Raw genomic sequence first — 14,094 nt, 5'->3', positions numbered from 1 at the left:
AAGATAAAACTGTCTTGCTTTCATGGAATAGTCAAGACATCAAGGTAAGGAAAAACAACAACTATTGTACAGTATGACAAGATAAGGCTGAAGATATTCTACTTTAGTTAGTATGGAAGCTTGTCTTTGCTCTTTCTGATGCTCTCAAACTGCATCTTTTATTTCATGTTGCCCAGTAAAAGTATACAAATTCCCTGCATTAGCAGAAGAGAATTCTGTATCAGTGTAACTGCCAGTTCAGTTAATCAAATGTCATTTGTTCAATTGTTAATGTCACTTTAAATTAAAAGTGGTTTATTACTTGTTTAATGACATAACTACACAGTTTAAAAAATAAAAATTAAAAAAAAAAACATTTTTACAGTAATGATAGCCTCCAAGGCAGAAACACTTTTCAGTGTTAAGTTTTTGTTTACCTGTTCACAAGCCATTAGGGAAATTTCATGGGATAATTAGCAGGCTGGTCTACCACCTGGACCATGTAACTCTAGTGTCCTTCCTGATTGATTCATGCCTGATTGATGATATTGGGATTTTTTTTTTCCAGCCTTCCTTCTTGATGCCAAGGGGCTAATTAATATTAACTCCCAAAGACAGACACAGGCATAGAATCTGCCTCCTTTGACCTTGTTCAATCACTATGAAGCAGAGTGAAAGCTGTGGTAGAGTGGTTAACAGATACAAGTGTCAGTTTCTTAGTTCTCATTTAAGCACTAGTGGCATTTTTTTTTTTTTTTTGATGATATATTAGCAAGTCTGTGATGTACTTTCACTGGCTCTGTTTGTACATTGAGATTGTTTGTTTAACAATGCTTTCTATGTTCATATACTGTTTACCTTTTTCCATGGAGTCTCCTGGCAAAGAATAAAATATATTTATTTTAAAGGTGTGTGGGAGCTTTTACTACACCTTTATCTTCAGTAAAGAGACAGAGAACACAGTTCCATTTTTAATGTTTAAATTTCATTTCAAAAAGCAGGTCTGTAGTTTGTAACCATGACAATTAAAATCTGTGCTAATGCACGGCAGTCTATAACAATTCTACAAGCCAATCAGACAGTACGTGACATTTCAATGAGTAAAAAAGAGCATAAAACTGTATGTGTAAGAACAAAATGTTAAAAGGCCTACCACAATAATAAAAAACCGTCAATTACATCATCACATTAAAATAAGCCAGATGTACAAAAGTCTGAGACAGAGAAGACTAAAGGACAACACAAGATATTTGTTGAAAAATGTTTGTGCTCTTTGGGCACTTAATTAAACATTGCAAAATCAACGTCTTCTTCTTCTTCATCAGACTCGGCAAAATATTTTACTTCTTTCCTAGCCCGACCGGTTCGTGGCAGAGAAGGTGGCTCAGTAGGGAACTCTGAGGGGAAGATGTCCACATCTGAATCCTGATCAAAAGATGTCTTCTTCGGTTTCTAGATTTTTTTTTTTCAATAGATTTAAAAGTTTTATGAAAGGAAATAAAGACTAGTATTAAGAACTATCACTCCTTAAACTTCGCTTATGTTTAGGAAGTATTACAAATAATGGTGCTTTTAAAATTAGACTCATAATGCTAACCTAAGTGTAAGACCAGTTACCTTATTTTTTAGAGGAAAAAGATTACATACAGTAATTCGCCACCTTGGTGGTTTCATATTTACCAAGTTCTAGCCTGAAAAATGTAACACCTTTATTTCTGAAATTATATATTACCCAAAAAGTATGCACAATGCCCAGATTAGTAAAAATTCAAGCTGTCCTATTGTTAAGTACGTATCAAGAATTCATGGGAGGAAACAAGACTCCTGCACCGTGTGTAGTATGTGTGCACTGTAAGTGTTTTAAAAAATGCAAAGTATCACCGAGGTGGACCTGAGACATAGAAGATGACTGAATGGAAGAGGTCAATGTAGAAATCAACATAAAAAGGGATGGGGGGAGCTGATGTCATTTACCTAAAAGAAATAGTGTACTTCTGGAAAAGGGTCAGACTAATTGGAAAAATCAGCCACAGTCAAATGAATTCAATTAAAAAAAAATCAAATTAGCCCTGGTCAAATAAATCCAAGTTAAAAGGAAACAGTCTTTAGTCTGAAAAATAATATTTTAGTCTGAAAGAGTCTAATATTTAGGTAGCATAACACTACTATAGCTCAATGGATGAAATGGAAGATTCTAAGTAGGTTAATTTATAGCAGTTATTTAGGAAATAGTCCTGATTATATAAATTTATACTTGAATAATTCCTCAACCAAATACAAGCCCCATATTGATACGAGATGCTAGGTGGAAAGCTGTTCCAGGACTGTAGTAATAAGCAAACTAAGTCAGTTACAGATCTTTTTTTAAAAAGCCATGCACGAATGTGCAATGATGTTCCCGGTTACCTTGCTTGTTGTTTTGGATGTTTTCCTGCCAGGGTTATAATCGCCTTCATTTTCAGAGCCAGATGCTTTCCTTTTCTTTGCCCCTCGGCCTTTACCTTAAAATGATACAAAAGGTTTTTTCTTCCGTGGTTAAGTGCAATATAAAAAGATAAATGTCACAACATTGTAGTTTATTTCTTTGGCATGCCCAATCAGTGGAGCACTGCAGTCCTGATCTCTTACTATGAGTGATTAAAAACAATTTGGCAGTAGCATTTCAATTCCGGGGTTGACATGACCAAAGACTTTTTGACAAATACATTTAAACTAGTGGGAAAGTCCCAAAGACAAATTTTAATGATGAATCCCTTCATACATAAAACATTTTATTTGTATTTGTTATGTGGTCCTTGAGCCTGAAAAGGAAATATCTTGGAAGAGTACTTCTTAAATTACATGGGATTTAAAATTTTTTTTTAATTTCTAATTTGTCATAGGCCAATACTTTTAAAAATACCATAGAACACAAATTACTAAAAAATGTAATCACATGCTGTTTTAGTAACACAAAATTATTATAAAGGTCTAAATGTTTACTCAGTTTTACTTATCAAAGACTAGTAACAACCAACTGCATATCCCACGTTGAGTGGCACCATATGAGAACCACAAATATTAACTATAAAATGTCAAATACATATTCCTTCTCAGACCTAGACTCAGCACATGCAGCATTTTTTTTCACCTACCTAACCTCTTATTCTCATCATTGGAGGTGGAAGGAAAAAAGGTAATATTTAAGTAGGGGCCAGATGTTTTCCATCCCACAATGATGCCAATGAAATAAAACAACTAAATAGCAATTTTATATCTTTAAAACCTCCCTTGACAGCTAGACTGGACAAGTACGAAGACAGCCTTAAATAATCTTAGGATGTCATATTTGATCAAATGAATCAGGGAAATAGCATTTTGGAATTTATAAAGGCTTTCAATTCTGCATATCTTGAGTACTACCTTCCCAGTCACTGTGATTCTTTTCCACCCTCTTATCCCCATTTCCCTGTAGGTCTACAGCTCCTTATCCCAACCACTCCTTTAAGAAATATAAGAAACACACTGAGGAAGATATCCTTCAGTTGAATAAAAGGTAGAGCAGCTACTCTCACAGCATATCATGTCTTACGAACATATTTTACAAAACATCTTCAAGGGCTTTCCAGATTCTGGAGACAAAGAGGGGATGCCACGGAGAACTGGTGCTGTTCCTTGTGTGGCCCTGAATACAGTTATTTCTTAGGTGAGAAAAAAAGTTCTAGCCTAAGAGTCCTGGATCTAGCCCATTACTGTAAGTATCACAGTTTAGTTAGTGTGGAGTGCTGATCTGACTTTTTAATAACAACTTTCAGTGAGTTGGCTGCAGGGGAGAATTTGGACCATTCTTAGGGATTCTTATTTAACCTCTTTGAGCCTCAATTTTTTAATTTGTAAAACAAAGTGATGAACTAAATTGCTATACCTCCTTTGGACTATACTCAGCACTGATTCCTAGACACACTGCTTACTGAGGAGTAAAGCAATTTAAAACAAAATAGATACCTAGCCTCTCTAAATTCAATGAGGTAGAAAAAATTCAATCTTTTCCACACAGTATATGTTTAAAGGGTTATAAGAAGATAATCCTCACCTTTTGGTGTTGTAGTCTTCTTTGGAATGCCAAATTCTGAATCCGAGTCAGAGTTTACAGCCTCTACTACCTTCTTCTGTTTTGGGGCTCTCTTGGGCTTAGGGGCTGTATCTGAAGACGGTTTTCCTAGTAAGCAAATTTCCATTTCACAGGTCAATATACTTACCAACAAACCAAACTGAAGAGAGTCCTATATAAATGGAATTTCTTATAGCTGATTAGAAACTGAGTTGCCTGGCTGGGCATGGTGGCTCACACCTGTAATGCCAGCACTCTGGGAGGCCAAGGCAGGGTGGATCACCTGAGGTCAGCAGTTCAAGACCAGCCTGGCCAATATGGTGAAACCCCATCTCTACTAAAAATAAAAAAATTAGCCAGGTGTGGTGGCAGGTGCCTGTAATTCCAGCTACTTGGGAGGCTGAGGCAGGAGAATCGCTTGAACCCGGGAGGTCGCAGTGAGCTGAGACTGCGCCATTGCACTCCAGTTGGGCAACAAGAGCAAAACTCTATCTCCAAAAAAAAAAAAAAAAAAAAAAAAATTGTGTCGCCTTAAATAATGAAATGGTTTCTCTTTGCTTGGCGGCAATGTAAAGGCAAACAATTTCTCATAGATGACAAAATGCTTTTTATTTAATTATGTATAATTTGCCCTTAGGTAATACAATTAAGACATTTTAAGGAAGAGCCATTAAAATAAATTAAGCAGTAACTTTTAAATATAGTCATGACAAAAGAGTAGCATATTTGATAAATTAATTATAACCCAAGTATAACCACAGATTAAGTCCTAACTTTTAGAACGTTTTAGAGAAAAAAAAAATGTATGGGATCCTCAAATACAATGAATAGAAACCAACTCACTTCCATTCAAAAGCTGAAATCCAGACTTGGCATTTTTATGTGGAAAGAAATATAAAATCCTAGATAAGTAGACAATAGATACAAAGCCTTTGCTTTCTGGAATTCTGAAAAATAGACCTTGTTTTACAGCTTTATCTGCAGTTCTATGTGAAAACTGATAAATCAGGCCAGTCACAGTGGCTTACACCTGTAATCCCAGAACTTTGGGAGGCCAAGGCAGGCGGATCACCGGAGGTCAGGAGTTCGAAACCAGCCTGCCCAACATGGTGAAACCCCATCTCTACTAAAAATACAAAAAATTAGCCCAGTGAGGTGGCGTGTGCCTGTAGTCGCAGCTACTTGGGAGAATGAGGCAGAGGAATCGCTTGAACCCAGGCAAGGGAGGTTGCCGTGAGCCAAGATCATGCCACTCCACTCTAGCCTTGGTGACAGAGCAAGACTCTGTCTCAAAAAAAAAAAAAAGAAAAGAAAAAAACTGATAAATCACTTTTTGTAATTAAGAAAACCTAATTTGGAAGAAAATATATTAACTGTAGACTTTGTTTAAAAAAAAAAAAAACCTACGCTGATTCTATGGAAAATGTATTCCAGTCGCAATTTGAGACACTACAAATAAGGCCCCTCACTAGCCAAGAGCAGGAGGAGCCCTAGGAAAGTGGCACTCAGATTGCGTGGCTTTTCCCACCTGAGTCTTCATGACTATATCTACAAGAACCACAGGGCAGCTCCTAGCAGGGAGTATAAACTTAGCCAGGTGTTCTAGGAACCACTTTTTTTCCTTGGCTTGGAGTTACATGGCACTTTCAATTCTACCAGGCAAACAGGTCAGATATCTGAGTACTATAGCTGCCTTTCTGCTGTAAACTATTGGAACTACAGAATTTAACTTGTATAACATATGCAATTTGGACTTAACATAGACAATCCCACAGAGGGATATGATGCATCCTCTTCTTGAAATGATATTTTATTGGAATTATATTTTGCAAGGGAGGCTAGAGGAAGGCTGAGGACTTGCTGGGGTCCCTGAAATCACACCACACAGGCAGTCTACCTATTCAACTTAGACAAGGCCAGTTCAGCTACTGAAGAAGGAAGCAAGTAGAATAGGTACCATGATATTCTAGCTTTTTAGTCATGCTAAACTCATTAGGTTAAATATGGGTGAACAGTTTGATGAAGGAAATGGGGTATGTTTCAGGAAGTAATACGGCTCCCAAGTTTTCAGGGTGTTTATAAGATGCTCATATGAAGATTATTTTTAAAAGGTGCTTTTTGATTGTTCTGTTGTTGTTATTTGAGATGGAGTCTCACTCTACCGTCCAGGCTGGAGTGCAGTGGTGCCATCTCAGCTCACTGCAACCTCTGCCTCCCGAGTTCAAGCGATTCTTATGCCTCAGCTTCCTGAGTAGCTGGGACTACAGGCATGCACACGCCACCACACCAGGCTAATTTTTGTATTTTTAGTAGAGATGGGAGTTTGCCATGTTGGCCAGGCTGGTCTCAAACTCCTGACCTCCAGTCATCTGCCTGCCTCGACCTCCCAAAGTTCTGCGATTACAGGTGTGAGCCACTGCACCCAGCCTGATTGTTTTTTTTAAAAAGAGAAATTATAGGGTCTATCTCAATGTGGGTTCCCCAAATTTGGGCCAATCTGCCTAATCCTAGAGTAAGAATTCAAGTGTAAGTATTTATTTGAGAGATAAAGGAAAGGGAGACAAAAATGAGACAACAAAGAGAAGGCAGACAGTAATAGGTAAGTTACCAAGCCAATCATCACTCTAGGAGCTTAATTCCATAAGAAATTTTTGAGAGCCAGTGTGAAACACACATCCCACAGTTGGCTCACATGAGAGGCAAGGACACTGAGATATTTATAGACCAACTTTCCTCAATCCACTAGTTAAAGGCAGCTAGGAGCAGGGGAGTGTTAATATTCCAGCACAGTGGCAAAGAGGAAGTCCTCAGGCAAAGAAATGCAGACGTTGCCCAATGTGCACTAAGTGGTAAGGGACATGGGTAGGTCACCCAGTGTGTTGGCTACAGAGACTCTCATAGATAACCAATTTCTCAATATGGTTTTAGTGCATTCAGAGTAAGCAGGACTTTTCAAAATTGTTGTTCTGCTATATTCAATACATGTGTCTGTAATGATGTTGTCTGTTGTGAATTTTTAGAATCCTTGAGGGAACAATCCATATTATTTACTTGCTGTCTTAAATAGCACACATCTCAATTAGATTTGTGGGTTTTTTTTTAAGTGTCATCCTCCAAACACAAAGCACAAATACTGACCTCTTTCAAAAAGACCAAGGTACATATATCTCGGTACTAGTAAGAGATTCATTAATCAACTCAAAGTGTTTTGTGGCCAATCTAAGGCTGTGAAAAAGAGAGAAGCTGCATGACTCACATAGAAAAAGAGGACCTCAACTGAGCTGACCAATCCCTCCACATAAGGAGTTGAGTCATGATCAACAAAGATAACAGAAGCAGGCTACTAGCAAGACAAAATTTTAATCTCCATTACAACCTAACCATAAGGGAGCTTTTCTAGAAAGCTATCTTTAGATACTAATGCACGGGATTATTTTATAATTACAACACCTTTAAAACGAAGTCTTACAGAAATTTTATTAACTCCCTCAGATGGTTAGAAAACAAGAGAGGTTCTCCTTATAAGCACTTATACTTCTTAATTGTTTTATGATTAAAAAATGTGAATAGTTTCAAATTAAATTACATTTCCTTTTACATTAACTATCTCTATGCAAAGCTTAACTCAATCAAATATAAGTACATACCCTTTTTAGCAGCTACTGTTTTACTTGGAACTTTATCTGTCTGTTTCAGACCAAATGATGGTGAAAAAACAGAAGCAGAATCTTCTTCATTACTGTCAAATTTAGCTGAATCTAAAAATTGCAAAGCATTCTTTTAGTAAAGAGATGTTATAAAGATCTCTCAGTAAACTTTGACTCTTTTAACTGATGACTTCTCTTTAGCTAGACAACTGATCTTATGTTACTATTTTGTGACCAACTAATCCACAATATACAAACAGCTGAAAATAAAATATAACAGTTATACACCAAAAAATGTTAACTATGTGGTGAAATAACACAGAAGTGCATAAAGTAGTAAAAATTGAAAGTCCCAAATGCTAAATATTTAAAACATAACTGACCAATTCAAAAATACATGCTGACAATTTATTTTAAAATGAGATGTGAAAATGTCCCACTGGATTATTTTAGTACCTACACAAATAATACTATTAACCATTTCAGGAATATCAGTAATAATGTTTAAATCTAAAAGAATAGTAAGTATTCCTATTTTTAAATAAATTATTGAAGACTAATTTAAAAGGCAGACAGGCTTACCTTCAGTTTACTTCTGCACTCAAATTAGTTTAATGCGTTCTTCCCTAACACCATAGTACAAACTTTTAAAATAGCTACTTGGATGTAAATAAATATGTTTACACAACTCTTTTGACACACTGTCAAAAATGAGTACCTATACATATAGAACATATACCAAATACGTCTAAATGTATAGATGTGTGTATTAAAAAATAATAGCAAATCAATTAAGTGACCTTAAAAATTCCATACACAAAAAAAATAGGAAACAAAAAGTATATACACCGATTAAATTTGTTCTTATGATGGTTTTAATCTCTCAGGTAACTAGGGTTTAGTAAAATCAATCTGCAATCAATCATACTGGTGCCCTTACAGATTTAGAAAACTGTCGTATATACATTCAAATTGCCATGAAAATCAAATTTCAAGCTTTCAAAATTTCATTATTTCTTTTCTCTCATTAAAACACTACACACACACTCACACCCATAAACACAGATAAGCATTTGCCTGTCCACCTAAATGCTTCCATAATGCCTATTTTGACCAATTAGTTAGGAATCACCTCAGAAAAAGTAAAGAAGAAGCCTTATTATCTTGAGCAAAATATAAAAAGGAAGTTTTAAAAAGGAAGTTTCCTACTCATAAAAAATTCTGAAGTTAAATCATGACCTAACAATTTATTTACTGTTTTCTCTCCACCACTAAAAGCAATAATACAATAACCAATGAAAAGACTAAATGAACATACCATCTTCTGACTTCTGAGAATATGAAGGAAATGAGAAGAGATTTCCAAAATCCTGACTTTTTTTGTCATGCAAAGATTTTCTATTAGAAAGAAAATAAACACCACAGAGGATACAATTTAAATATCTGGTTTCAATCCTGATAAATTATATATAATATTTACTGCAGGATTATAATCACAGAACAAAATTTTAGTTTTCATTTCTTTCTCTTTCTCTGTTAAAGACAGGGTAATAAAACTCTTTCTCTCTTATGGGTAAAAGTGTGCACACATACCCATGATCCATGTGCACACACCACATATGCACACAGACACCATACAAATCAATTATTTAATATAAAAAAGAATGGAAACTAAGCAATGGTTTAAAGTTATTCAAAATACTATTAAACCAAATTCTATAGTTGATAGAAATAACCATTCCAGAATTTAAGATCAGCAAACTATGGACAAAAACCCAAGGAGAAAGACAGAATCCTCATCACACCAGGCAACAATCCTATTTCTAATTCAAGACTACAGGCGGGCAATTTCAGGATCTAGTGAAGGCCAATTGTAATAGGTGAGAAAATACTTTTAAAAAACATCTAAAACAGTTCACAAACCTCAAATCCCAGATGTATTCACGCTCACCAAAAGCAAGAAAAATCTATCAAGGCCAAATTTAGGGAAGAAACAAACCTCCCAATTCTATGGACTTAGTAACTTTTCTCAAAACCAGGGGTTGTCCAACTATACCCCATGGACCTGCTGCCTATTTTTGTAAATAATATTTTATTGCAACATGGCTACACTGATTTATTTACATATCGTTTACGGCTGCTTTTTTACTAGAATGGCAGCATTAAGTAGTTGTGATAGAAACAATATGGCCCACGAAGCCTAAAACATTTACTCTTGAGCCCTTTGTGGAAAAAGTTTGCCAATCCTTCCTTTAAACTACAGCAACTGTGATGGGAACAGCTGCAATATTAACAAGATTGATTCCTTCATGAAGAAGAACTTGCCTAGAAAGATAACAATTTCTTAGAAGAGCTCACTATAATATCTTTGGCTAATGTTTACAACAACTAACTATACCACATCACTAAATAGCATTACTTACTCTGGAGTGGCTTTTGATTTGCCTGGTGAAAATGTATATTCATCTTTATCTAACCCATCTGAAGGAACAAATTCATCTTCCCCATCATTTGTTATGGGAGATGCTTTAACTTTCAATTCCTCTAAATCATTATTGTCATCATCATCATCATCAGCATCATCATCCTCTTCTTCTGAGAAATCAAATGTGTATTTAGGTCTTTCGGCTAGGAGGAAAAATAAAAATGAATGTTAAACTCAAATCCTAGCTTTATATACGTGAATTATTATTACTGATAAAGCATTTGAAGTATATTCCAACCATCTCTAAAAATACCATAAGAAAAAAAAGCAAGCATTTACAGAATAGAAGCCAACAACTTTGGCCTTAGTTCTTTGGTAGTGTTAATGTCTGTCTTACACTTTCCGGGAGACTACCAGATAATACTGTGCATGTTAGGAGAGCATAAACTAATGTACTTATTGATATACTTAATAATTAATCAAAAACGCTGAGGAAAATAGTCAATATGGCCTTGTCTCATACAGCCATTATACAAATGACAACAAATATAATGTTTCCCATATTTGCAATCACAAACAACAAATTTTACAGTTATTTTAAAAGTGCTAAACTTTCTTGTTTTTTGACACAGAGTCTTGTTCTGCTGCCTGGGCAGGAAATGCAGTGGTATGATCATAGCTCACTGCAGCCTCAAACTCCTGGGCTCAAGCAATCCTCACCCCTCAGCCTGCTGAGTAGCTGGGACTACAGGTGTGCCACCATTCCTGGCCGATTTTTTAAAAAAATTGTTTTAGACACAGGGTCTTGCCATGTTACCCAGGCTGGTCTTGAACTCCTGACCTCAAGTGATCCTCCCTCCTCAGCCTCCCAAAGTGCTGAGATTACAGGTGTGAGCCACAGTACCGACACCTAAACTTTCTCTTAACTTTTTGGATAAAAACTTCTATCTTCTCTTCAGAGTTAGTTTTACTATGAAATAACAAAGATAGTAATTTTTTAGATGAATGAGAAAAGACAGGAGACATAAAGACCTCAATATATTCACAAAACAATAATACAATGCATAAAAAAATACCAATTATAGTGAAAGGCATATTGCCATAGAGCAAGTATGTTTGATTATAATTTCTAGCATGTATTACAGAATAAAATTTTTATATTACTTGGATGTTAATTTTGCACTTCACTTCTGATGTATGTAAATACAGTTTTAAAGCATTTAATGTAATAAACCATTTTCATTTAACTTAAATTACTCATATTAAAGATTCACCTATATTATGCTACCTAGGTACACTAGGGAAAGAAATTCAATCACTTGGTGATTACAGAACCAAAGAATTTAAGGTCTGATATATAATTAAAAATGTACTTCCCAGAGGTAAACACCCACAATGTTGTATCATTCATTTTAATAAATTAGGACAAATTTTCAAATAACAAAATTTCAGAAGAATGTACAAAATAGAGAACTCACTAGATGTTAATAACTTCAACACTTCTCCTTAATGAAAATTCAGGAAGGATCAAATTATATTCTTATAAGTACTATATTATTATAATAGCAAAATGGGATTCTGCAGTTCACCCATACAACTATCATTATCTAAAAGAGAACTATGTACTCAGACTTTTAAAGCAGGAGGAAATTTTTCATGATATAAGGAGTAGGAAACCAAACAAAAACAAAACCACAAAGCACTTCTAATATTAATAGATCTATCATTGCTGGTATTGTGGCAAGGTACATTTTTTCCCAAACATCTTAAAACTGTGGAAGGAATATAAACCAAACTTTATGATAAAAATCAGTAAAGAAACATGATTCACTTTAGAGAAATTTATGTCCAACTTTGCTAGAAAGACCAATCTATAAGGCAATTTTTTCCTTTTTTCTAACTTTAACTTCTGAAATACTAATGGCTTAGTACTTAAACAACACTGATAATACTAACAATACCAACATACAGGTTAAACTATAATATACAGTAATATTAAATGTGTTACAATACCTGCTGCTCTCCTAAGCAAAGAATCTCTTGGAATAACCACAGGTTCTGTTTCTTCCAAATCACTTTCTGACTTGGATTCATCATCTGACCAAGGATTCCGTTTCTTCACTTTCTTTGCACTAGGTTTACCAGATGATGTAGGTGTTTTTCTCACTCTGGTACCTAAAGCAAAAGAATAGCAATAAGGTATGTATCCATATTTATAGAAATGTCATTAGTAAAAATAAAATTGTTATAATGAAAAGTTCATTATAAAATAAACGTTTATGAAAATTGAAGGCATTATTTCAACTACCAGAAAAAGAGCAGAATCAAAAGAATCTAGTAATACTCTATACATATATTTTTTCTCTCACACACACACAAAACTATAATCATTTCTCACCAGGCTCCTTCTTCTCCCTTTTGGGTTTGGGGCCTTTATTCATAGGAGCTGATGGAGTCAATGCCTCTTCTCCTGCACCTTCTACTGGCGCTCCACTGAATTCTTCATCAAATTCCACTTTTACTGCTGCAGTATCAAGATCACCCTACATAATAAAAGAAAATCAAGCCACGAGTAAAAATAAAAACATCACATATTTTAGAGATAGTTTCAATCAACAGATAGCTCCTTCAAATCAGGTAAATTTAAAAACAGTGATTCTGATGAGGTCCTAACAGCTGACTTTGATCAGACCATGTTTTACTTCACTTATCGATAGTAAATAATATTGCATATAACTCTAATTTTCCAGTACATTCTGTGAAATGACAGCTACTTAGAAGCAACCATAAAAACTAAGAAGACAGCTTTTGATTATCAGAGGGATTTCCAGACCACTAGCTAAAAGGTACCTGCAAAATAAGTTCCTATAGCTCAGGCAGGCCTTTATATACTATTAAAAAATCCTGTAACCCCAGCTACTCAGGAGGCTGAGGCAGGAGAATTGCTTGAACCTGAGAGGCGGAGATTGCAGCGAGCCTCTGGCCTGGGAAACAAGAGCGAAACTGTCTCAAAAAAAAAAAAAAAAAAAAAATCTTCAAATTATTGAAGGAAAATAAGTAACATGTGTCTTGCACTGCTAGGCACTGTAAGGTAGACCCTAACCCTAAGACCATGGGGTAAAAAAAACAAAAACAAAAACAAAAAACACAGAGGCACACAACAATGATGAGTCATTACAATACAATTAACAAATATAGAGGCTGGTACAGCCATGGCCCAAGGGGAGAAGTGAGAAACTCTGCTCAAGGCAGGGTCAAAAAAGTCTCCATGGAGAAGTACCTTTTCTGACTGAGTTCTAAAGGAATCACATAAGTTTGCCAGGTGGGAATTAAGGAGGGAAGGGCATCCCAGGCAGAAGGCACAAAGCCATCTAACAGGAATTAAATGTTTAAAGAATTAGGTTTTTAAACATAGGAAATATTCTGCTAGAACTCAAGGAAAAGTGAGAAGAAAGTAGCCAGGAGGAGAAACACACAGAGGCATACAGGTGCTAACACTGTATACCAAGAATTTGTGCATAGTCAGTGGGGAGTCACTGAAGATTTTTAAGCATAACAATCAGACTGACTTTTTAGAATTTTCATTCTAGTAGTAAAATATAGAACTTAAAGGAATGAAGTAGAAAAGGGGAGAAATCATGATTAAATGACTAGAAACTGAGAGAGTAAAGAGGACCACTTTGAAGTATCTCAGAGAAAACACAAAATTCTAAGGCAATGTCAAATGGGGACCAAGATAAGGGGGTGGATTTTGGAATTACTTAGTAGGCAGTCAATAGGCCTTAGTTACTGATTAAATGACAAAACTCCCAGGTTTTTGGCTTATATCAGTGATGGCTGATAGTGTCATTAACTGGGCGAAGGCAAAGAACAGATTCTGAAATCAGGATAATGAGTCCAGTTTCAGACATGCTGAGTTTGATGGGCTTCAAGCATTCAAGTGGCTATGAGCT

General features: G+C 35.4%; 1 protein-coding gene across 2 annotated transcripts in view; it reads right to left on the bottom strand.

Annotated features, from left to right (window-relative positions):
* Window positions 1-937: 937 nt before the first annotated feature.
* The window catches only part of TOP2B (DNA topoisomerase II beta), a 66,775-nt gene continuing 53,618 nt past the window's right edge, over window positions 938-14,094 (bottom strand). The window contains exons 29-36 of one of the 2 annotated variants that reach the window (XM_009239267.4): window positions 12,540-12,684; window positions 12,155-12,316; window positions 10,140-10,344; window positions 9,035-9,114; window positions 7,717-7,827; window positions 4,052-4,177; window positions 2,386-2,480; window positions 938-1,431 (exon numbers count right to left, since the gene is read on the bottom strand). In XM_009239267.4, coding sequence (XP_009237542.1) covers window positions 1,261-1,431; window positions 2,386-2,480; window positions 4,052-4,177; window positions 7,717-7,827; window positions 9,035-9,114; window positions 10,140-10,344; window positions 12,155-12,316; window positions 12,540-12,684 — 1,095 coding nt within the window. In that variant the 3' untranslated portion in view covers window positions 938-1,260. 2 annotated transcript variants of the gene reach the window in all.

This window comes from Pongo abelii, chromosome 2, assembly GCF_028885655.2.
Source record: "Pongo abelii isolate AG06213 chromosome 2, NHGRI_mPonAbe1-v2.0_pri, whole genome shotgun sequence".
In the NCBI taxonomy this organism is placed as follows: domain Eukaryota; kingdom Metazoa; phylum Chordata; class Mammalia; order Primates; family Hominidae; genus Pongo; species Pongo abelii.
This window is presented reverse-complemented; position numbering and strand designations above follow the sequence as displayed.